Here is a 24,243-nt window from a genome sequence, read left to right as displayed (position 1 = left end):
TACTCTGACTTCTGGAACTTTAAGCCTTTTTGGCTCAACGGAGTATATGGAGTCCCTTCTGACCCATTTGTTGATATATGTTGAACCCTATCGAGTTTCGCGGAGCCCTTACTGGCTCAACGGGGTCCCTCCTGACCCATCTCGACTAACTAACTTGGAGTCCCTTCTGACTCGCTGTGATCCTTACTGACCTATAGGGTCCCTTCTGGCCCAATTGTAATATAGAACTATATTTAATTGAATTGTTATATTTTGTAATGTCCCGGCTGCTTTTAGCCGTGTAAATAAATAAACGCTACATTCCCAATATACCATCCTTTTATATAGTCGGTCCCGTGAAACTTAAGAAAAACGTTTCTGATTGATTGAAGAACCGAAGGGACGGTCCTCTTCAATAGGACTTCTCCTCCATTTTCGATACCCCTTTGAGCGACCTTTAACCCATTTGAGGTTGGTTGATTCAATCTATAGGATAATTTCATTGAGACCCTTAAGCGTTATGGATGACTCACCAAAGTCACCTTTGTTTTGGATGGGTGTTTGCCCATTAATTTCCAGACAAATTCCTTTGCAAAACAATTTCAAAGAAAATTGAATAATTTCGTATTTTGATGATGAACTTTAGACACACAGAACTCCACACCCACTTCCATGAATTGTTAAAAGCTAAGGAAAGAAAAAAGAAATAAGAGAACAACGGAAAAGGAAACAGAAACAGTAAAACTGGGACACTTTATGAAATATCCGGTAATTCTATATTGAGGGTGTATAGGGAAATGATGATATCTCTGTCTCTCGACACCATTTCTCCTTCTCCACCATTTCCACATTGGGGGCTTGCTGGTTTCGTATATTGTTGCTGGGTGGTTATATTATAGGGAATAAGGATATTTATGTGTATACCAATAAAATCCTGTGACGAGTTGTTGTATATAGTATGTGAACATCATGTAGAACTAGAAAATACCATCACCATTAGGATTTAAAAAAAAAAAAAAATAGAAAAGCAAAAATTTCAATTATTTGCATTATTTGCAATGTTATACAATAAGGACAAAATAAAGGATATATGAACACACTCAATTTTTGTTTTTGCTGTATATTACAACGAATTCAGCCAAGGCGCATGATAACGTAGCATATATGACAATGAGGCGATTTTTTACTTTTGTTGGTTTTTTCGTCCTTAAAGAAAAAAAAAAACAACAAAAGAAACTGGGTCAATCGATATAAAATTTCGACATACTCTGTGGTGTCCTGGGGCTTTGAGGTGGGGTGGAGAGGTAGTGAAGAATACCATATAAGTGTACACCACATTGTGGTACAGATATCAAGATATGCCTTAAAATATACCATAACAATTCACCCCTAGACCTTTTATGTGATGATTTTACATTTTCCACTTTTTTCAAATTCCCTTTGTGGTCTTCGTATGCCGACGATAATGTCCTTTTGTCAAGAATTTGTTCACATGCGTCCGGAGAGCAGAGAATTTATTGAGAAAAGAAAAAAAGTTGCAATGTAATGTCATGACTGAGAAATGCTGTTTCCTACCCCCAACCACTCTCTCATTCTATCACGCTCTCTTGATAAAATATTTTTTGGGGGAGAGAATAAAAAAACTTGCATGTAATGTCATGACTGTCCTTATATCCCCCACACTCTCTCTCTCTCTCTATATCTCACGTTATACCTTGCTCTCTTTACTTTAAATACTTTGGAGGAGATAAAAAAAAGCTTGCAAATATGTTAGTATAGAGGAGAAATTGTAGGATTATACTTCAAGGTGGAGTTCTTGCGGATTTCATTTTTCCTTTATTTTTTCTTACTGTAGCAAGACGAAAAGGTGGGGGTGGCAGCAAAATTAAAAAAAGCTTTGCAATTTTTATGTAACATTTAAGCTTTTTGGCCAAGGACCTCATACTGCTATCCTTATACACTACACCTGGCCTGGTTTTCTTTGGCACTCCTAGCATATATATTCGAAAGCTTTGAGCATTCGACCACCCAAAACCACCCCCACCCCACTCAGGTATATAGATAACTTTGCGCATGTAATATAGGGAATGTTATATAATGTAATTTAAGTAGTGAAGAAAACCATGCACACACACTCACACAAATAACTGAATTTCATGTCATACATAATGTAATATAATCCTTATTCCCACACGCACACACACCCACACATAGATGGGGGCATATAAAATCCTATATAGAATATGTAATAAAATATCATATTAAAATCTTTATATATATGTATAAGAATATAGAATACATATATCCTCCTTCCATTTAATGAGGTGGGTGTGTGTGTGTGTGTAATGGGTGGTTGGTAAATACAGCTATCTTTTTGCTGTTGCCCCAAATATTCCATTTGGTTGGGTCGATTTTGTGTGGGGTTTACTTTATGGTTTTCGTGACTTTGTATTTTGCTTATAGGAGTGGGGGAAGCCTAAAGCCATTCGCAGGACTCTCAGCCTAGGTTTGTTCAAATATAAATGAGTCCATTTATGCCAAATGGTCTTTTCTTTGGTTGCCTGCCTATGTGGCTGATGTTGGGTTTAAATTTCGTTAATCGACCAAAGGCCATATCATGACCAATGTCTATCCATCCTTCGCATAAGGTTTCGTTTTAAAAGCTGTTTATATCGGGTGGTTGATATGGTATGTAACTAAGTAAAACGCTTTGTTTTTTAATTTTTTTAACACAGAAATTAAAATATATTAACTGTATAAAATTTTTTGTCGTTTTATTTCTATAGAAAATTTTGTCAAATTTGTATGTCTATAGAAAATTTTGTAAAAATTTTAAGTCTATAGAAAACTTTGTCAAAATGTTATTTCTATAGAAAATTTTGTCAAAATTTTATTTCTATAGAAAATTTGGCAAAAATTTTATTTATATAGAAAATTTGGCAGAAATGTTATTTCTATTGAAAATGTAGTAAAAATTTTATTTCTATAAAAAATTTAGTAAACATTTTATTTCTATAAAAAATTTAGTAAACATTTTATTTATATAACAAATTTTGTCAAACTTTTTATAGAAATAATTGTTTTTTATTTCTATAGAAAAATTTGTCAAAATTTTATTTCTATAGAAAATTTTGTCAAAGTTTTAGTTCTATAGATAATTTGATCAAAATTTTATTTCTATAGAAAATTTTGTCAAAATGTTATGTCTATAGAAAATTGTATCCAAATTTTATTTCTATAGAAAATTTTGTCAAAAATTTATTTATATAGAAAATTTGGCAGAAATTTTTTTTATATAGAATATTTGGCAGAAATTTTATTTCTATTGAAAATTTTAAAAATTTTATATCTATAAAAAATTTAGTAAAAATTTTATTTATATAACAAATTTTGTCAAATTTTTTATAGAAATATTTTTTTTTTATTTCTATAGAAAATTTTTCTAAAATTTTACTTCTATAGATGATTTGATTAAAATTTTATTTCTATAAAAAAATGTTGTCAAAAATTTATTTCTATAATACATTTTGTCAAAAATAAATAAATAAATAAATAAAAGTCAAAATTTTATTGCTATAAAAAAAATTATAGACCGTCGGACGGAACGGAAGTGTTTTTAAATAGCGGATTAACTCATCGTATAAAGTACCTATTACGAATTTCAAGTGTGGTGGAAAATTAAACCACCATGCAGCGAAATTAAAAGTCATCCACTGGGTTGCTAACTTCAGGGCCCAGTGGACGGGTATCGACTGGAGTTACAAATTTGGGCAATGACCAAGAGTAAGGCCCAATTAGTCGACCTGTAGACGGGTCGACAGGTGGCGACACTTTGACAAGTCGAACCTTTTCTAAGGTAACTACATCAAAAGGAGGTAATCCCTCACGAAAGAGATTCAAGGAACGCAGAAATGCTTTGTTTATCCTAAATAAATTAGGATCAGTCGACCAGTGTTGCCAGGTGATTTTTGATTCTTCCCCCCAAATCTTAAGAAAAAAACCCCTAAATTGGTCTAAGCTTTTTTCAAAAACCCCCAAAAAATTTCAGAGTATAAAAGTACAAAAAGTGGTCCCAAAATTACGTGAAAAAATCCTGTAGTGATACACTTTAAAAATTAAATTTAACACAAATATATATCCTGAAAGAAGAGTTCTTTCCTGAGAAACGAAATTTTAGAAAAACTAAGTTTTCTTTTGATGCTAAATTTTTTTTTCGTTTGAAGTAAATAAAAAATAAAATTTGCTATTTAAGAAAATACTTTAAAACAAAAGAGATTTTCGTTTGTTTAAAATTTCATCCCTGAGGAAATTATTTTTTTTATGGATGTAATAATACAATATGTATATCAATTTAAAAAGCGGGCTTACTCTTAAAAATCTTTCAGCTGCTAAGTTAAAATACGATTGTTTTTAATTTTGTCAAATATTAAAAATGCCTTTCATCAGAAGAGATAACGAAAATAATGCTATTGGATACTTGTTTGTATTTAGGATCTTCTTGTTGACTTTACGCATCTTTTTTCTCATAACTCATGCTAGAATTGTTCCGAATTTGCTTGAGAATTGCTCCACTTTATAAGGTCTGAAATAATGTTTTACCCCCAAAATCCCCCCAAATAAATTTTACCCCTAAAAATCCCCTTAAACGTGAAAAAACCCCTAAATTTGGGGAGAAAACCCCTAACCTGGCAACACTGCAGTCGACCCAAGCACGTTGTCGGCTAAGCAAAGCGATTCCTTAAAATGGGCTCAAGGAATTCTTGAGGCTTGAAAAAGGGAACGATCACCGGATGAGCTGCCATCCTCCAAAAGGGATCAACGATCGTTTCCCTCAGTTGCTAAAGACAGCCTTGTGATGGCTATCATAAATAAAGGAGCATTGGACGGTATGATTCCAAAGCAAAAATTGGGGGAAATTGAGAATGCTTTGTCTGGCGTCTATTCACAGGTGCTGGAAAAGTTTACCGGCCCAGATCCTCGACACCAAGAGGCTGGTTGTTATCAAGGACGATTTAAGCTAGTCGCATTTGAGGACCAGAGGTCTATAGAATGTTTTAAAGCTGCTCTGATACTAATTGGTGAAGTTTGGGAAGGAGCTGCTCTAGAGTTAGTCGAGAAGAAAGACATACCGGCTAGACCTAGAGCACATGCGTGGATACCTGCAAACCTTCCTGACCCTGAATATATTTAAAAAAGGCTGAAACGATGCAATCCAGATCTTCCAACAGCTGATTGGAAGGTTGGCCGTTTGGATGAAGTGGATGGACCAAGACGGCATTGAACACGTATGATATGGATTTCATTATATTCAAATGAAGGTATATAAAAACGATCAGCTAAAGGATTCAGATATGGACAATCCTCTGTTTGAATCAGAAGTAAGTGGATCCTCTTGCGAAGTCGAGGGAGATACCAAAGATGCAGACATGGATTTACTCCGTATGCGAGAGGAGGTTTCTACTGCCTCAAAACTCACCAAAGTTGAACCTATGGTTATTGCAAGAGTCACCGAGATCTCTGAAGAGGACATTCTTGATGACTCGATTGAAACGGCTGATGTGACGGTTGTTGAAAATCTCGATGGTCCGGATCCTCCAGATAAATCTTCACCATTGTAAGGCTGCATGTGCTGCCTTAAAAGTTCTCCTGATGAAAGGGGACATAGACATAGTTCTTATTCAAGAACCATATGTTTATAGAAACAAAATATGTGAATTAAGTACTCCGGGGTTCAAACTATTGCAGTATACTGGTAATGATGTAATTCGAGCCTGTATAATTGCTAAAAACGAGCATAACTTGTTTCTGCTTCCTTCAATGTGCAATGCAGACACTGTCGTTGCCAATTTAGAAATAGCCAAATGCAAATATTGGGTATCTTCGGTCTATATGGGACATGACAGGGAGATGCCTCCATGTGCCGTTAACACCTTAGTTGAGGAGTCATTGAAAACAAAGACAAAACTCATTATGATATGCGATGCAAATGCACATCATAGTATATGGGGAAGTGGTGATATTAATACGAGAGGAGATTCGCTAATAGAGTTTATTTTGCGTACTAATCTGGTAGTTTGCAACAATGGAGATACCCCAAACTTTGTCCCTAAAAACAGGCAAGAGGTTTTGGACATCACCTTGGCCTCGCAAGAACTGAATGAAATGATATCTGAGTGACAGGTTTTAAGTGAATACAGCTTCTCAGATCATCGCTACATCAGTTTCAAATTTGATGTTCATGTCACCAATACCATATTTCCGCCAAATGTTAGGAAGGCTGACTGGAATAGGTATAGGGAATCGTTCAATATGATGATACCGGAAATAACAGAGACAAATATGAGAAATGTGCAAGATATCGAACACGCAGTGGAGCGGATTACTAAGGCCTTCAACATCTCACTGAAAGCTGCATGCCCTAGAGGGAAGCCAAGGAAGAAAAATCGACCACCATGGTGGTCTACGGAATTAAGTAATATGAGGAAATCCTGCAGGAAGCTCTTTAACAAGGCAAAGTCCACTAGAGCCCCTGAGGATTGGGACGCTTACAAGAAGAATCTGAGAGGATACACGCGAGAACTGAGAAAGGTTCAGCATAACTCTTGGAATGATTACTGCAGCAGTATTGAAAATACGTCCGAGGCTTCCAGACAACGGAAGGTACTAGTATCCACTAACTCCGCTCCAGGTTTCATTAAAACATCGGAGGGCAATTGGACAACGTCCAGTGAGGAGACGCTGGAGGTACTATTGGACACACATTTCCTGGAAATCAGACGGTTGAACCATGTACTGGCGGTGCCACAGTTGCTCAGCCGTCGTTTCCTGTCGAGGAAATTGTATCGGAATCTAGAATAAAATGAGCGTTAAATAGCTTTGGATTATTCAAATCCCCCGGGCCTGATGGAATTACTCTGGCGGAGTTACAAGCAGTGACTGACAGAATTATCCCCTGGTTGTCGGCGATATATATAGGATGTATCAACTTAGCATATATCCCAGGAAAGTGGAGGAAACAAAAGTCGTTTTCATACCTAAAGCGACCGACCGACCAATCAGCTTATCCGACCAATCAGCTTATCCGACCAATCAGCTTATCCTCATTCCTACTTAAGACTCTGGAGAGGATGATAGACATGTATCTTAGAACTAGCGTGGATTAAAGTTTGCTCTCGAAACGACAGCATGCATACTCGAAGGGCAGGTCTACTGAGACCGCATTACATGAACTAGTCAGCTTTATTGAAAGCTCACTATCTATCAAAGAATACACAATCGTGGCGTTTCTAGACATCGAAGGGGCGTTCAATAATGTTCATCCGAGCTCGATATTAAATTGACTGACAACTCTGAATGTTGATCCATGTATACTTAGGCTATTAGACGAACTTCCAATGAAGAGACGTATTTCAGCCACACTAGGACAAGCAAACATACAGAGGCACTCCCCAAGGAGGAGTTCTATCACCTCTTCTTTGGAATGTTGCTATAAATAATCTTCTGGTTACCCTAGAAAAAGAAAGGATAAAAGTGGTGGCATACGCAGATGATGTGGCTCTAGCAGTCAGGGGAAAATTCCCATCCACAATCAGAAATATTATTCAGAGGGCCCTCCGGATAACTGAGAATAGGGCGAAAGACAATGGTCTTGGGGTAAATCCTGCAAAGTCAGAGCTAGTCATGTACTGCAAAGATCGCAAAACTCCCACGGTTAGGCCCATTTCCTTAGGGGGTATTGAAATTCCTTTGGCGAGTGTGCAAAATACCTTGGCGTTATTTTGGACAGGAAGCTGAACTTTAAGCTTAATATTGAAGAAAGGACGAGAAATGCAACAGTATCTTTGTACTCGTGCAAAAAGGCAATAGGAAAAAAGTGGGGACTAAAACAAAAAATTGTGCATTGGCTATACACGGCAGTGGTTAGACCTATAATGCTATATGGTGTTGTAGTCTGGTGGCCGGCACTTCACCAGCCGACAAGTTTAGACAAAGTTCAGCGAATGGCGTGCTTGTGTATCTCATGCGCTTTCAGCAAAACATGAACAAATTCCCTTAATGTCATGCTGCATCTATTGCCTTTAGACATTTTGGCCAACCATTCATCTGCATCAACGGTTGTGTGGTTGTGCGAGCTATCGCTGTGGTCGGAAAAAAGTTACGGTCTCAGTTCGGTCTTCAAAATAATGCCAGATGTGCCTAACGCAGTGGATTATATTTGGCGAGACCGCTTTTCGACAAAAAGTTTGAAACTCTAATTCCCAACAGTGAGGCGTGGTGCACACAAGCCCCGGGGAATAAACGATACATAGATTTCTACACTGATGGCTCCAAATTGGATGGACAAGTGGGTTTCGGAGTATATTCTAAAGATCTGGAACTTCGAATAGCGAAAAGATTACCTAATCACTGTAGTGTTTTTCAGACTGAAATATTAGCAATAAGAGAAGTGGCGAATTGGCTGAGAAGTAATGTTCCAAAAAAATTTTGGCATTAATACTCGTATATACTCAGACAGTCAACCTACAATAAAATCTTTGGACTCTGTGTTCCTTAACTCGAAAACGGTCATCGACTGCCACAAACCTCAAAATGAGATGGATGAGCAGTACAATATTCACCTAATATTGGTGCCTGGCCATAGGAACATACCGGGAAACTGCGAAGCGGATGAGTTGGCAAGGCTAGGGACTACCTTACATATTCCAGGGGAACTAGAATCTGTTGGTATGCCCCTGGCTACCTGTAAGCTCATACTGCGTGAGAAGGCTGTTATGATGGCAAATGTTCGATGGGAGAATTGCAAGGGTTGTAACGACACCAAGTCAATATGGCCCCATTTAAACTTAAACCGCATACTAGATATGCTTGTGTTCTCGAGACGTCAGATATCACTCCTGATATCTGCAACGGGTCGCTGCCTGATAGGAGATTTTGCAAAAACTATTGGCGCGAAGTATAATTACTATTGTATGAGCTGTCATGATGCGGAGGAAAAAGAATCAATTAAACACCTCTTGTGCGAGTGTCCTGCATTTTGTGTAAAGCGCAAGCAACTTTTAGGAGCATATAGCTTCAGATTACTGGCGGATCTGGAAAACGTTAACTTAAGCAGTCTGCTAATATTTTTGGAACAATCTGGTTGGTTCAACAAAGAAAAATAATCAAGAAGGTTCAGCGGTTAAAAATAGAAGTGCCCATATGTAATAGGTACTTTTAGTTAATGTGGTATCACAATGGACTGAATAGTCTAAGTGAGCCTGAATCTTAATCGGGCTGCCACTTTAACCTAACCAAACCTAATCTATGGGTTGTAAGGACATCAAGCAAATATGGCCCAATTTAAACTTGAACGGCACACTAGATATGCTAGTGTTCTCGAGACGTGAGATATCACTCCTGATATCTGTTATAACGGGTCGCTGCCTGATAGGCGATTGTATGAGCTGTCATGATGAGGAGGAAAAGGAATCAATTAAACACCTCTTGTGTGAGTGTCCTGCATTTTGTGTAAGGCGTAAGCAAATTTTAGGGGAATATAGCTTTAGATTACTGGCGGACCTGGAAAACGTCAACTTAAGCAGTCTGCTTAAATAATCGAGAAGGTTCAGCGGTTGAAACTAGAAGTGTCCATATGTAATAGGTACTTTTAGTTAATGTGGTATCACAATCGACTGAATAGTCTGAATCTTAATCGGGCTACCACTTTAACCTAACCTAACCATTGCTGTAAAAAATTTGTGTCAAAATTTTATTTCTATAGAAAATGTTGTGTTTGGGGAGAAAAAATATTTTTCTGACAAAAAAGTTCCAAAGGCTAAATTATACCCCTCAAACATGTTTGAGTTGGTCATATTCCTTCTAGCAACCTGAACTTAGTGGCTATACATCTCAGTCACACTGTATACCAATAGGCCTGATACTTTAGAGACTTACAAAGAATATTCCTTAGCTTTTGGGGTTTTCATAGGCTTTTACAAACTCATGCTGTTGGAGGGGAGTTTACACCAGCTTTAAGCACTCAAGCTCTTGTGTGAAAGAAAAAAAGCGAAACCAAATCACTAGGCGGAAAGGCCAAACGTGCTGGTTGCTCTTACGTGAACTGAAATGAAAATCATTTTTCAGTTTCACAAAAATGAATTCTCGTTTCCTGTTATTCGATGCGAAGTCATTGATAAAGTCTCTAGAGATAAATGAAATTGATATTCATACTTGGTGATAATTCAGAAGTAACTTTCGATTGTGGGCTTACTACATATGACCCTCTGCCTGTTATCTTAAAAGAAGCAAATATTGAATTTATAATTTGGAAATTTTTGCAATTGATGAAACTCGAATAGAATTAAAGTTTGACATTCCCATGTGTTTAACGATTTTTGGTCAAGGAGAAAACTATTGTATCCGAAAAATTTTTCTGTGCAGGTTTATTCCCTCTTAGTAATGCTGGTACATTGAAAAAAAAAATTGTCGTGAGAACAAAGATTTCTTGGTCTTAAAATACGAATGCGACGTTGGGTTAACATACGAACGATACCTGACGAACTTAAAAGGGAAAACATTGATCCAGAGGTCTTGGTGTTGTGACCCCACACTTGCCCACCCAACCATGACCCTAAACTCTCCATTACAGCCACATTTTCATTTTTTTGGGTCCCTTGATACCACACACACACAATTGTATTCACACCGGGAGATTAGTCTATATGGGGGTTATACCTAAACATGGACCAATGCACACCATAATCGCCACATCTATTCATGAACCTAAAATTCGTATAGGTTTCGAAATTCAAACAAATAAGATAAAAAATGCAGTGTGTAGGGGCCCAAGATATGAAATCAGGAGATCGGTCTATATGGAGGCTATACCAAAATATTGTACACGTACTTCTGGACTCAAAAACTCTTCTAGATTTTCAATTTGAGGTAAATCGGATAAAAATTGCGGTGTCGAGAAATACAATAAGTTAAATCGATCGGTATGACGGCCATACCAAAACATAGACCGATATATGTCAATTTCGGCACACCTCTTTATGGATCTAAAATGCCCCTATATTTCCAATTTCAGGGAAATCCGATATAGGTTAGGTGGCAGCCCGATGTATCAGGCTCACTTAGACTATTCAGTCCATTGTGATACCACATTAGTGAACTTCTCTCTTATCACTGAGTGCTGCCCGATTCCATGTTAAGCTCAATGACAAGGGACCTCCTTTTTATAACCGAGTCCGAACGGAGTTCCACATTGCAGTGAAACCTCAGAAACCCTCAGAAATGTCACCAGCATTACTGAGGTGGGATAATCCACCGCTGAAAAACTTTTTGGTGTTCGGTCGAAGCAGGAATCGAACCCACGACCTTGTGTATCCAAGAAGGGCATGCTAATCATTGCACTACGGTGGCTCCGATATAAATTACGGTGTCCGATATAAACTACGGTGTCTGTACACAAAAAAATATCACAAACAAATATTTACAATTAATAAGTTGATTGAAGCTGAAAACTTTTTCAATTAAAAATTTAATTGATACAATTAACTTTTTAATCGAACTCGGTAGGCTAGTCAGTTAAAAAAATTATTGATTTTTGTTTTTTAATTTGTATTAAAAATTTAATTAAAACAATCAAATCTTTCATCAAACTAAAAACAGTAACGTCCATTTTGATGTAACTCCATTAGGCTTTAACTGCAAGTCAACAGAAAGTAAACTACATATATATTCTATCCGCTTAATTATTTTATTGCAAACAACATCAGTTCAATTTTTAATTGAATCAATTAAAAAAATTATTGAAATTTTCAAACCAAATCAATTAGTTTTTTAGTCAAATATTTCTTTACGTCCAATTAGAACTGTGATTGGTACTATCATTTTCGTGATTGATGACATTTCAATTACAAAATTAATTGTAATTGAAATGTCATCAATTACAAAACAGTTTTTCTGTGTAGGCTCAAGAAACTAAATCGAGGCTATATAAAAAACTGGACCGATATAGTCCTTAATATAATCTAATCTGCAGCCTAATTACAACAGATAGACAGACGGCCAAACGTACATGCTACACAGAATAAAAGTCAGCTGTAGAATTGATGTTAAAATTGTAAAAATGATGCTAAAATTAACATATATCTATTGCAAACAATTTATTTTAAGAAAATAAGAAAATTTTCCCATTTTAATTAATTTTTGTTTATTTCAAGTATGTGACAAATTTACAATTTTACGAACTAAATGCCAGTAATAGCTGACTCACACATAAATTCATTGCTAACTAAAGCATAAGAAGTCTCTCGTTAATTTAATTAATCTCAAAATTTGGAATACTTTAGTACAATTTTCACACGAGATAGTTAATTTTCACTACAACAATGTTTATTTTTTTTTTCTGTGCATTTCCTCTTAGAAATTCTCCCTCATGATTATCCAAAGACAATATTCTAATATTTAGGTTTTCTGGAATGAAAATTCTTCTTCTTATAGTCTACACAATATTCGAAATGAATTGTGTCTGTAACCAACCAAGCAAGTTTGGAACACCTTTCAAATCGTAGAACTGGTAAAACTTTTGATTTGAAAATTCATTGAATTTAAAGCTTTTCATTAGGCTGAGTTCTCTCAAAGGTTTGTGTCTTAACTAATTAACTACTAGCTATGTTTGCTAAATTCAAAAGAAAACTAACGTAACGTACCGTCTTAATTCAAAGCATTTTCAAACGTTATTACCTTCCAGGGTCATTAATTTGAATTGAGACTAAACATATGGGAAACAATAGTTTAGTAGATGGCGTTAAATTTTATTTCTATAGAAAATTTTGTCAAAATTTTATTTCTATAGAAAATTTTGTCAAAATTTTATTTCTATAGAAAATTTTTTCAAAATTTTATTCCCATAGAATTTTTTTTTAAATTTTATTTCTACCGAAAACTTTGTTGAAATTTCTATAGAAAAAAATTTTGTCAAATTTTTTTTTCTATAAAAAATTTTATATCTATAGAAAATTTTGTCACAATTTTATTTCCATAAAACGTTTATTTCTATAGAACATTTTATCAAAATTTTACTTCTATAGAAAATGTTGTCAAAATTGTATGTCTATAGAAAAGTTTGTCAAAATTTTATTTTATAGAAAATTTTGTCAAAATTTTATTTCTATAGAACATTTAGTCAAAATGTTATTTCTATAGAAAATTTTGTCAAAATGTTATGTCTATAGAATATTTTGTCAAAAATTTTATTTCTATAGAAAATTTTGTCAAAATGTTATGTCTATAGAATATTTTGTCAAAAATTTTATTTCTATAGAAAATTTTGTTACAATTTTATTACTATAGAAAATTTTGTCAAAATTTTATTTTTATGTAAAATTATTTCTATCGAAAATTTTGCCAAAATTTTATTTCTATAAAAAATTTTTTCAAAATTTTATTTCTATAAAAAAATTTGTCAAAATTTTATTTCTATAGAAAATTTTGTCAAAATTTTATTCCCATAGAATTTTTTTAAATGTTATTTCTACCGAAAACTTTGTTGAGATTTCTATAGAAAATTTTGTCAAATTTTCTTTTCTATAAAAAATTTTATATCTATAGAAAATTTTGTAACAATTTTATTTCCACAAAAAGTTTATTTCTATAGAACATTTTATCAAAATTTTATTTTAATACGAAATGTTGTCAAAATTGTATGCCTATGGAAAAGTTTGTAAAAATTTTATTTTATAGAAAATTTTGTCAAAATTTTATTTCTATAGAACATTTAGTCAAAATGTTTTTTCTATAGAACATTTAGTCAAAATGTTTTTTCTATAGAACATTTAGTCAAAATGTTATTTCTATAGAAAATTTTGTCAAAATGTTATGTCTATAGAATATTTTGTCAAAAATTTTCATGTCCTTAGAAAATTTTGTTACAATTTTATTACTACAGAAAATTTTGTCAAAATTTTATTTTTATAGAAAATTTTGTCAAAATTTTATTTCTATAGACAATTTTGTCAAAATTTTATTTCTATAGAAAATTTTGTCAAAATTTTATTCCCATAGAATTTATTTTTTAATTTTATTTCTACCGAAAACTTTGTTGAAATTTCTATAGAAAATTTTGTCAATTTTTTTTCTATAAAAAATTTTATATCTATAGAAAATTTTGTCACAATTTTTTTTTATAAAAAGTTTATTATTTCTATAGCACATTTTATCAAAATTTTATGTCTATAGAAAAGTTTGTCAAAATTTTATTTCTTTAGAACATTTAGTCAAAATGTTATTTTGTCAAAATGTTATGTCTATAGAATATTTTATCAAACATTTTATTTCTGTACAAAATTTTGTCAAAAATGTTCATTTCCTTAGAAAATTTTGTTACAATTTTATTACTACAAAAAATTTTGCCAAGAATTTTCATTTCCTTAGAAAATTTTGTTACAATTTTATTACTACAGAAAATTTTGTCAAAATTTTATTTCTATAGAAAATTTTGTCAACATTTTATTTCTATAGAAAATTTTGTCAAAATTTTAGATCTATAGAAAATTTTGTCAAAATTTTATTCCCAAAGATTTTTTTTATTTTATTTCTACCGAAAACTTTGTTGAAATTTCTATAGAAAATTTTGTCAATTTTTTTTTCTATAAAAAATTGTATATCTATAGAAAATTTTGTCACAATCAACTTTTTCAAAAATTTTATTTCTATCGCAAATTTTGTCAAAAATGTTCATTTCCTTAGAAAATTTTGTTATAATTTTATTACTACAGAAAATTTTGTCAAAAAATTTTATTTCTATAGAAAATTTTGTCAAAATTTTATTTCTATAGAAAATTTTGTCAAAATTTTATTTCTATAGACAATTTTGTCAAAATTTTATTTCTGCAGAAAATTTTGTCAAAATTTTATTTCAGCAGAAAATTTTGTCAAAATTGTATTTCTATGGAAAATTTTGTCAAAATTTTATTTCTATAGAAAATTTTGTCAAAAATGTTAATTTCCTTAGTAAATTTTGTTATAATTTTATTACTACAGAAAATTTTGTCAAAAAATTTTATTTCTATAGAAAATTTTGTCAAAATTTTATTTCTATAGAAAATTTTGTCAAAATTTTATTTCTATAGACAATTTTGTCAAAATTTTATTTCTGCAAAAAATGTTGTCAAAATTTTATTTCAGCAGAAAATTTTGTCAAAATTGTATTTCTATAGAAAATTTTGTCAAAATTTTATTTCTATAGAAAATTTTTTCAAAATTTTATTCACATAGGCTTTTTTTTTTTAATTTTATTTCTACCGAAAACTTTGTTGAAATTTCTATAGAACATTTTATCAATTTTTTTTCTATAAAAAATTTTATATCTATAGAAAATTTTGTCACAATCAAATTTTTCAAAAATTTTATTTCTATGGAAAATTTTGTCAAAAATGTTCATTTCCTTAGAAAATTTTGTTATAATTTTATTACTACAGAAAATTTGGTCAAAATTTTATTTCTATGGAAAATTTGTCAAAATTCTATTTCTGCAGAAAACTTTGTCAAAATTTTATTTCCATAGAAAGTTTATTTCTATACAACATTGTATCAAAATTTTATTTCTATAGAAATTTTTGTCAAAATTTTATTTCTACAGAACATTGTGTCAAAATGTTATGTCTATAAAATATTTTGTCAAAAATTTTATTTCTATTGAAAATTTTGTCAAGAATTTTCATTTCCTTAGAAAATTTTGTTACAATTTTATTACTACAGATAATTTTTTCAAAATTTAATTTCTATAGAAAATTTTGTCAAAATTTTATTTCTATAGAAAATTTTGTCAAAATTTTATTTCTATAGAAAATTTTGTCAAAATTTTATTTCTATAGAAAATTTTGTCAAAATTTTATTTATAAAAAAAATTTGTCAAAATTTTATTTCTACCGAAAATTTTTAGATGACCAAAAAATTAGCCATAATAGTTTTATTTAGTGATCGATCTTACTAAAAATTGGCAGAATATATTCTTCTATCTATACCTGAAAAAAATCATTCAAATTGGATTTTATATAGATATAGCTTTCATATACATGTATAGCCCGATTTTCCCAAATTTTGCCATATAACCCTTATTTATTAACCAATTTTACTCAAATTTCAAATTCAGATGTATAAATCGATCTTGTTCAGATTTAGATTTAGCTATCACATAAATATATTGCCCGAATTTCACAAATTTGGCTATATTACTCACACTATTTGAGCTATTTTCTCTTTTTATACCCTAAACCACATAGTGGTCAGGGTATAATAAGTTTGATCGGCCAAAAAATGTACCTACCAGAAATATTGATTTTAGACCCCATAAAATATATACCGATCGACTCAGAATCACCTCCTGAGTCGATCTAGCGCTTGGTGTCCGTCCGTCTGTCCATGTATTTGTTGTTCACAGGATTCCGGTCGCAGTTATTAACCGATTTTGATGAAATTTGGTACAGGGAGTTTTTTGGGCACAAGGACGAACGCTATTGAATTTGGAAGAAATCGGATCAAATTTAGATATAGCTCCCATATATATGTATCGCCCGATTTCGACAAATGGGGTCACGTTGCGCATTTTTTCAAACGGATGGTCACAAAATTTGGCAAAAGGTAATCTTTTCAATCGCCCTTCAAGTCTGCAAAATTTCATCCAAATCGGTTCAGATTTAGATATAGCTCTCATATATATGTATCGCCCGATTTTCCCAAATTTGGCCACAAAACCTTTATTTATCAACCGATCTTACTCAAAGTTGGCTAAATATAATTTTCTATAGCACTAACTATATGTGCAAAAGTCATCGAAATCGGTTCAGATTTAGCTATAGCTCCCATATATATGTACCGCCCGATTTTTCTAAATTTGGCCATAAAACCCTTATTTATCAACCGATCTTACCCAAATTTGGCTAAATGTAGTCTTCTATAGCACTAACTATATGTGAAAAAAATCATCGAAATCGGTTCAGATTTAGATATAGCTCCCATATATATGTATAGCCCATTTTCCAAAATTTGGCCATAGAACCCTTATTTATTAACCAATCTTACTAAAAGTTGGCTAGATCCAGTCCTCTATAGTACTAACGGTATGTGCAAAATTTCATCGAAATCGGTTCAGATGTAGATATAGCTCCCATATATGTATCGCCCGATTTTGAAAAATTTGCCCCTAATAACCTTAGGTTTGACCATACAGGCCTCATTCCTTAACTGATCTTATTCAAATTGTGCACAAGCTAACCTTTTGTGGTATTAATCAAACCCGCAAAATATTATCCAAATTGGTTCAGATTTACATATAGCTTCCATATATATGCATCGCTCTATTTTCCTAAATTTGGCCATAGTACTCTTATTTATTAACCAATGTTACTCAAATTTCAAATTTTGATGTACTAGCCGATCGTACTTGTAGCTCTTACATAAGAATATTACTCGATTTTTACAAATTTGTATTTATTACCCACACTAATTTAACGATTTTCTCTTTTTTAATAATGGGCTCAATATTACTGGCATACTAACTCCGTGGTGCAATATCAACACTGCCAGTGTTGCTAGAAGTAGGGGAAATCAAAATGGTCAAAATTGTATTTCTATAGAAATTTTTTTCAAAATATTATTTCTATAAAAAATTTTCTCAAAATTTTATTTCTGTGGAATTTTTTCTCAAAATTTTATTTCTATAGAATTTATTGTCTAAATTTTACTTCTATAGAAAAATTTCTCACAAAAATTTCTTTATAGAAACTTTTTCCAAAATTTTATTTTTATAGAGATTTAACAAAAAAGATTACTAATTTGGGTAGTATTCTACCAACTGTGGACACCGTGGTGGTAATACAAATTTATATTCTAAGTTATATACGTTGCATATTCATGTTTTAAGATAATAAAGTACTTAGAACCTTTTTTGTTTTGTAAATTTTTTTAATAGTAGGGAAAATTGTTTGGGAATGTATGGGAAAGTAGGGAACTTCTTTTGTTCTTGTAGGGTAAACTGAACATTTTCCCTGGCAACATTGACTATGAGCTATAGTCGGATTGACACAAAGCACCCATAGACATGTACCCCTTAATTTTCTTAAATATGTAACTGCGGTTTATCTCCCAGACCTATATGTTACCCCACAAATGCTTATGATTACTAATTCTGTAATGGTGGTTTAGGGTATGATATAGTCGGCCCCGCCCGACTTTCTATTTTACTTGTTTAATAATGGACTTAATTTTAGTGGTGTACTATCACTGTAGGTGTAAAATAAAATTTACACTGGAAAAAATCTGTAGTTAAACTATCGATAAATTTTACTTATTTTTATTGCAAACAAATTATTTGTTTGTAGTTAATTATTATTTTTATTTTCGAAACTTTCCATAGACCAAAGAAATTTTCCTTTTTTAAAGTATGCATCAAACATTTTATGAAATAAATGGCCGTACACATAAATTCAATATTAACTATAGTATACTTTGGTTAATATTGAACTTATGTGCACGGTCATTGAAATTTATACCCACGTTTAGTTCATAAAATGTTTGAGACATACTTAATGTTGGGACATACTTCTATAGAAGAAAATTTTCATAAGATTCCCAGAGTTGCTAAGAATGAACTACTGTATGGTTAAAATGGTCAAGATTTGTCGCCAATGATTTTTTTCTTTACTTTTAGTTCGTTTTTTCTTCTATGGGAGGATGTAATTTCGTGTAATTTCGTGCAGTTAAAAAGTACACAAGGGCATTAAATCTTCGTTGTTTTAACAACGCTTTGTGAAAACCTCAAAATGTAGAGTACAATTTAGTTCAATTTTCGTACGAGGCTGTTCATTCTTCCTTTAGGACAGTTTATTTTTAACGTGGATGTAGCTCCCATTTGTACAAATATTTGTATCACGAGATTTTTGCATGAATAACTTTGTATAACTGAACATTGGAAGTCTGTTTTTTTATTATTATTTTTAAAACAATTTTTAATTCGAAAATTAGAAAAGATATTAAATTCTAGTTTTCTCTAACATATGAAAATTCATCACAACTATAAACGTTGAGCAAATGTTTTCATAGCTCTGTGTGGTAAGGCTGGTTTAAATATGGGATTACCACTCTCATCTTTGTAGTCCTCAAATACCACTGTGTTCAGACACTCCAAGCCGAGGCGTTCACAAACACGAGTACAATAATAACTACTGCAGTCCATCGATAATACTTTATAATTCCACTCTTTAGCCAAACGCATTAATTCCCGAGTCATTTGGGCAGCAATACCGCGACCACCATGACTGGAGGCCACCGATGCAATATAGAGATATAGAATTTCATCCACCCCATAACGGTCAAAAATTCCAGCATCACGATTTATTTCACCCAACAATTGCATGATTTGACCATATTTATTGGTCTTACCCAATTGCTGGGCATTCTCAAAGTACTCGTCAATGGAAGATCTATTCTTGGGCATTGCTACAAAAACTCCTACCAATGTGTCTCCCTCCAAAGCCATTAGACTGCATCCATAGATTTCAATACATTTGCGAATTTTTTCTTTATCTTCAGCTGAGGGTTCCTTCACAGGAGGACAACTACTCAGGGGGGCATTGCGTAAAAAGTTTTCCATAAGAAATTCCTCAACTCTATCGAGATCTTTGGGTTTAATAACTTTTATTTCAATATTGTTATCCATTGCTAGATTATCCGATTTTTTCTTGGCGAGAGGAACTTTCTACAATGAACGTTTATGGTACACTATTTGAATTGTTAAAATGATTACATATCGGCTGATCGTTGTGCATTTATTGAGGTGGGTTTATTTTTGCAAACGACAAATTATTCCACCATATTGTAGATTCTTCTAATCAGTTTTTCTCTTTGACTATGGCCATCGATTAGATACTAATCTTAAATAGAAAATTTTTAAAAAGCTGAAGAAATAGCGCTAAACTATTTTACCACATTTTAATCTTTTATGTTATCTGTTAAAAATTTCAAACGACCCACTCTAACATATACATCTATATACTTGAATGTGTTTCAATTGAGAGTCTTGATAAACATTAAGGTAGAGAAGAGCGCGAGAGTATAAATTGACTACGCTCACTGCTAAACACCAAAGATGGAAAATTCATTATTATTGTACTTTCGGTAGTACTTTTTTAATCTGCGAGTGACTTAGTACCTTTTGGTGTATTCAGTTGTATAACAATGACAATTTTAATTGTACCATAATTCTGACAAAATAGTATGTATTTTACATTTGAATCTTTTAATTTATGTTATCTGTTAAAAAAAACAAATTTTTGGTGAACCACTCTAATATATACAGCCAGCAAAAAAATTGGAAGTTATTCCACAAACATTTCTTTTAAAGCGCATCCCGGAACCTCCCATCAGTTTTTTTTCCACTTCCGATGCAGTCCTTTTGGACAAATCCACAAACATTTCTTTTAAAGCGCATGCCGTGGTCCCCTATCGATTTTTTTCACTTCCGATGCAGTCCTTAAGGACGAGTGTTATAAATTACGGAATTAGACCGTTTTAAGTGAAAATTTAAGTTTTGGACAATAAAATTTCGCAAAAAAGATGAGAAAATCATCAAAAAAGTAAAAAATAATAAAAACAAGTATATACGGCCGTAAGTTTGGCCAGGCCGAATCTTATGTACCCTCCACCATGGATTGCGTAGAAACTTCTACAAAAGATTGTCATCCATAATCGAGTTACTTGGGTTGTGGAAATACTTTCCGATGGCAATGTATAATAAAACTACTTAACATCGTCTTCGGTTTATCTGAGGGCTATATATAACTACAGACCGATATGGACCTTATTAGGCATGGTTGTTAAAGGCCATATACTAGCACAATGTACCAAATTTCAACATAATCGGATGAAATTTGCTCCTCAAGAGGCTCCAAAACCAAATTTGGGGATCGGTTTATATGGGAGCTATATATGATTATGGACCGATATGGACCAATTTTGGCATGGTTGTTGGAGACCATATACCAACACCATGTACCAAATTTCAACCGGATCGGATGAATTTTGCTCCTCCAAGAGGCTACAGAGTTCAAATCTGGGGATCGGTTTATATGGGGCTATATATAACTATGAACCGATATGAACCAATTTTTGCATGGTTGTTAGAGACTATATACTAACACCACGTACCACATTTCAACTTAATCGGATGAAATTTGCTCCTCAAGAGGCTCCAAAACCAAATTTGGGGATCGGTTTATATGGGAGCTATATATGATTATGGACCGATATGGACCAATTTTGGCATGGTTGTTGGAGACCATATACCAACACCATGTACCAAATTTCAACCGGATCGGATGAATTTTGCTCCTCCAAGAGACTACAGAGTTCAAATCTGGGGATGGGTTTATATGAGGGCTATATATAATTATGGACCGATGTGGACCAATTTTTGCATGGGTGTTAGATACCATATACCAACACCATGTACCAAATTTCAGCCGAATCGGATGGAATTTGCTACTCTTTGAGGCTCCGAAAGCCAAATCTTGGGATCGGTTTATATGGGGGCTATATATAATTACGGACCGATGTGGACCAATTTTGCATGGTTGTTAGAGACCATATACTAATACCATGTACCAAATTTCAACCGGATCGGATGAATTTTGCTCCTCCAAGAGGCTACAGAGTTCAAATCTGGGGATCGGTTTATATGGGGGCTATATAGAATTATGGACCGATGAGGACCAATCTGGGGATCGGTTTATATGGGGGCTATATATAATTACGGACCGATATGAACCAATTTTTGCATGGTTGTTAGATACTATATACTAACACCACGTACCAAATTTCAACCGGATTGGATGAAATTTTCTTCTCTAAGAGGCTCCGCAAGCAAATTCTGGGGGTTGGTTTATGTTATATGGGGACTATATATAATTTTGGACCGATGTGGACCAATTTTTGCATGGATGTTAGATACCATGAACCAAATTTCAGCCGAATCGGATGGAATTTGCTTCTCTTTGAGGCTCCGAAAGCCAAATCTTGCGATCGGTTTATATGGGGGCTATATATAATTATGGACCGATGTGTACCAATTTTTGCATGTACCAAATGTACCAAATTTCAACCGGATCGGATGAAATTTGCTTCTCTTAGAGGCTCCGAAATCTAAATCGGGGGATCGGTTTATATGGGGGCTATATATAATTATGGACCGATGTAGACCAATTTTTGCATGGTTGTTAGAGACCATGTACAAACACCATGTACCAAATTTCATACGGATCGGATGAAATTTGCTTCTCTTAGAGGTCTGCAAGCCAAATTTGGGGGTCCGTTTATATGGGGGCTATACGTAAAAGTGGACCGATATGGCCCATTTGCAATACCATCCGACCTACATCAATAACAACTACTTGTGCCAAGTTTCAAGTCGATAGCTTGTTTCGTTCGGAAGTTAGCGTGATTTCAACAGACGGACGGACGGACATGCTCAGATCGACTCAGAATTTCACCACGACCCAGAATATATATACTTTATGGGGTCTTAGAGCAATATTTCGATGTGTTACAAACGGAATGACAAAGTTAATATACCCCCATCCTATGGTGGAGGGTATAAAAAAAAACTTTAATGTCAATTTTTCGAAATTTAGCAAAAAGTTAAAATGTCGTTTTTTATTGCGTTTGCAATCCCCAACTGTACTGAATTTTAGCTAAGGTAAGGCACATTGCATTCGCCTAGACTTCAAGCTTTATTGATTACTTGCTACAATTTAATTTTATTTAATTGCTATTGACGTGGAATTTAAATTCTCATTAGTATGTTAGTCAGTAGGCTTTAAGCTTCATAAGGGAAATCAAGTTTAATTGTCAACGATACAAAAATTCCAATGGCTCATAAAAATCTGAAATCTCGTGTAATACTCCCAGAGGATCAGCATCGTATAGTACAGTTCTACTTGGATAACTTCTATTGCTATGAACCTGTATTTAGTTCTGAGCCAAGAATGGTTCCAGGACCTAGGGATTTAGCAGATATTGGTACATGTATTCGAGGTGGCACAAGTATTATGTGCTATGTGGACAACAACGGTGGAGGTGAAGATGAAGAGGAAATTGTTGGAGCATTCTTGTGCACAACCAAAACACGGTCATATGTTACCGGATTATTTGAAGCAGCTGCTGCAGAGGGCAATACCAAATACGGTCACTATTTACGACTGCTTGGAACTCTACATCGTGAAGCTGCAATTTGCCAGAGATATAGCGTGGATGAGATATTTTTTACATTTATGGCTGCCGTAGCACCAAAGTGGCGTAATAAAAATGTCCTAAAACTTTTGGGTGATGAGACCATAAATTTGGCCACTAAATTGGGCTATAAGGTTTACACGGCAGATTGTACGAGTGAGTTTTCGGCACGTGTTGCAGAACTTCTAGGCATGGATCGTTTAATTGTCCTAAAGTATGAGGATTTTTGTGACGCCAATAGGAGGCCATATTTTGTGGTACCTTTACCCCATTTGACAGCCAAAACCTATGCCTTAAGATTGCCATACGAGAGGAGAGTATTTAATGGAAGTAAACTTTAAAATTTTTCAATTCGTTAATAGGGAAGTATACCCAGCACCTACAAAAGTTTTGAAATTGAGATGTGTCAGGGTAGATGACACGAAGTATTATCATGGTGTTTGTTTGTGTAAAATAATTTTTAATGAATCAAATGACAAAAAATGTAAAAAAGTACTCAATTTAGATGAGTACAAAATAATATAGGGTAACTGATACGAAGTGTTACAAATTCAAAAGACTATATCAGTTTTTGTGTGAAAATATATTTTTTTTGTTTCAAATGACTTGTGATCAATTTTTGTATTGACTGCAAATATTTTGGTCCATTACCGTGGTATTTTTATTGCATTAGTTTGGTGTCCTTACTTGACCCGAATATAAAAGTTCCTTAAATTATCATTGGGCCATTATTGGTTTATGTTACTCTTGGTTTTGATGACGGTGCCGAGCAATGTCACTTTAGTGACAAATTTGCCACTTTGTTCATACGATGCTATTTTTCCTGTTTTTTTTTTTTTTGCCACTAACACCTCTTTCTTATTGTGCTATCAACACTCAACAAAAAAGTGAACCTTTTATATTTCACTAAAGCGGACTTAAATATATTTTAGTTCATCGAATTAACAGGTTGGCTGTTAAGTCCCCGGTCTGACACATAGATGGCGTCGCTAGTAC

General features: G+C 33.4%; 2 protein-coding genes across 2 annotated transcripts; one reads left to right on the top strand and one right to left on the bottom strand.

Annotated features, from left to right (window-relative positions):
* Positions 1-18,925: 18,925 nt before the first annotated feature.
* On the bottom strand, positions 18,926-19,774 carry LOC142240926 (arylalkylamine N-acetyltransferase-like 2). The gene has a single exon (XM_075312675.1). The coding sequence runs from the start codon at positions 19,679-19,681 to the stop codon at positions 19,037-19,039; it is 645 nt and encodes a 214-aa protein (XP_075168790.1). The 5' UTR covers positions 19,682-19,774; the 3' UTR covers positions 18,926-19,036.
* A 3,070-nt stretch (positions 19,775-22,844) lies between these two features.
* On the top strand, positions 22,845-23,809 carry LOC142239060 (uncharacterized). Its single transcript, XM_075310825.1, has one exon. It carries the CDS (start codon positions 22,887-22,889, stop codon positions 23,586-23,588), a length of 702 nt encoding a protein of 233 aa, XP_075166940.1. The 5' UTR covers positions 22,845-22,886; the 3' UTR covers positions 23,589-23,809.
* Positions 23,810-24,243: the final 434 nt, after the last annotated feature.

Source organism: Haematobia irritans, chromosome 5, assembly GCF_050003625.1.
Source record: "Haematobia irritans isolate KBUSLIRL chromosome 5, ASM5000362v1, whole genome shotgun sequence".
NCBI lineage: Eukaryota > Metazoa > Arthropoda > Insecta > Diptera > Muscidae > Haematobia > Haematobia irritans.
This window is presented reverse-complemented; position numbering and strand designations above follow the sequence as displayed.

Bases quoted from the DNA above. Each gene is read 5' to 3' on its own strand.
- LOC142240926 (XM_075312675.1), bottom strand. From the start codon at position 19,681: ATGGATAACAATATTGAAATAAAAGTTATTAAACCCAAAGATCTCGAT.
- LOC142239060 (XM_075310825.1), top strand. From the start codon at position 22,887: ATGGCTCATAAAAATCTGAAATCTCGTGTAATACTCCCAGAGGATCAG.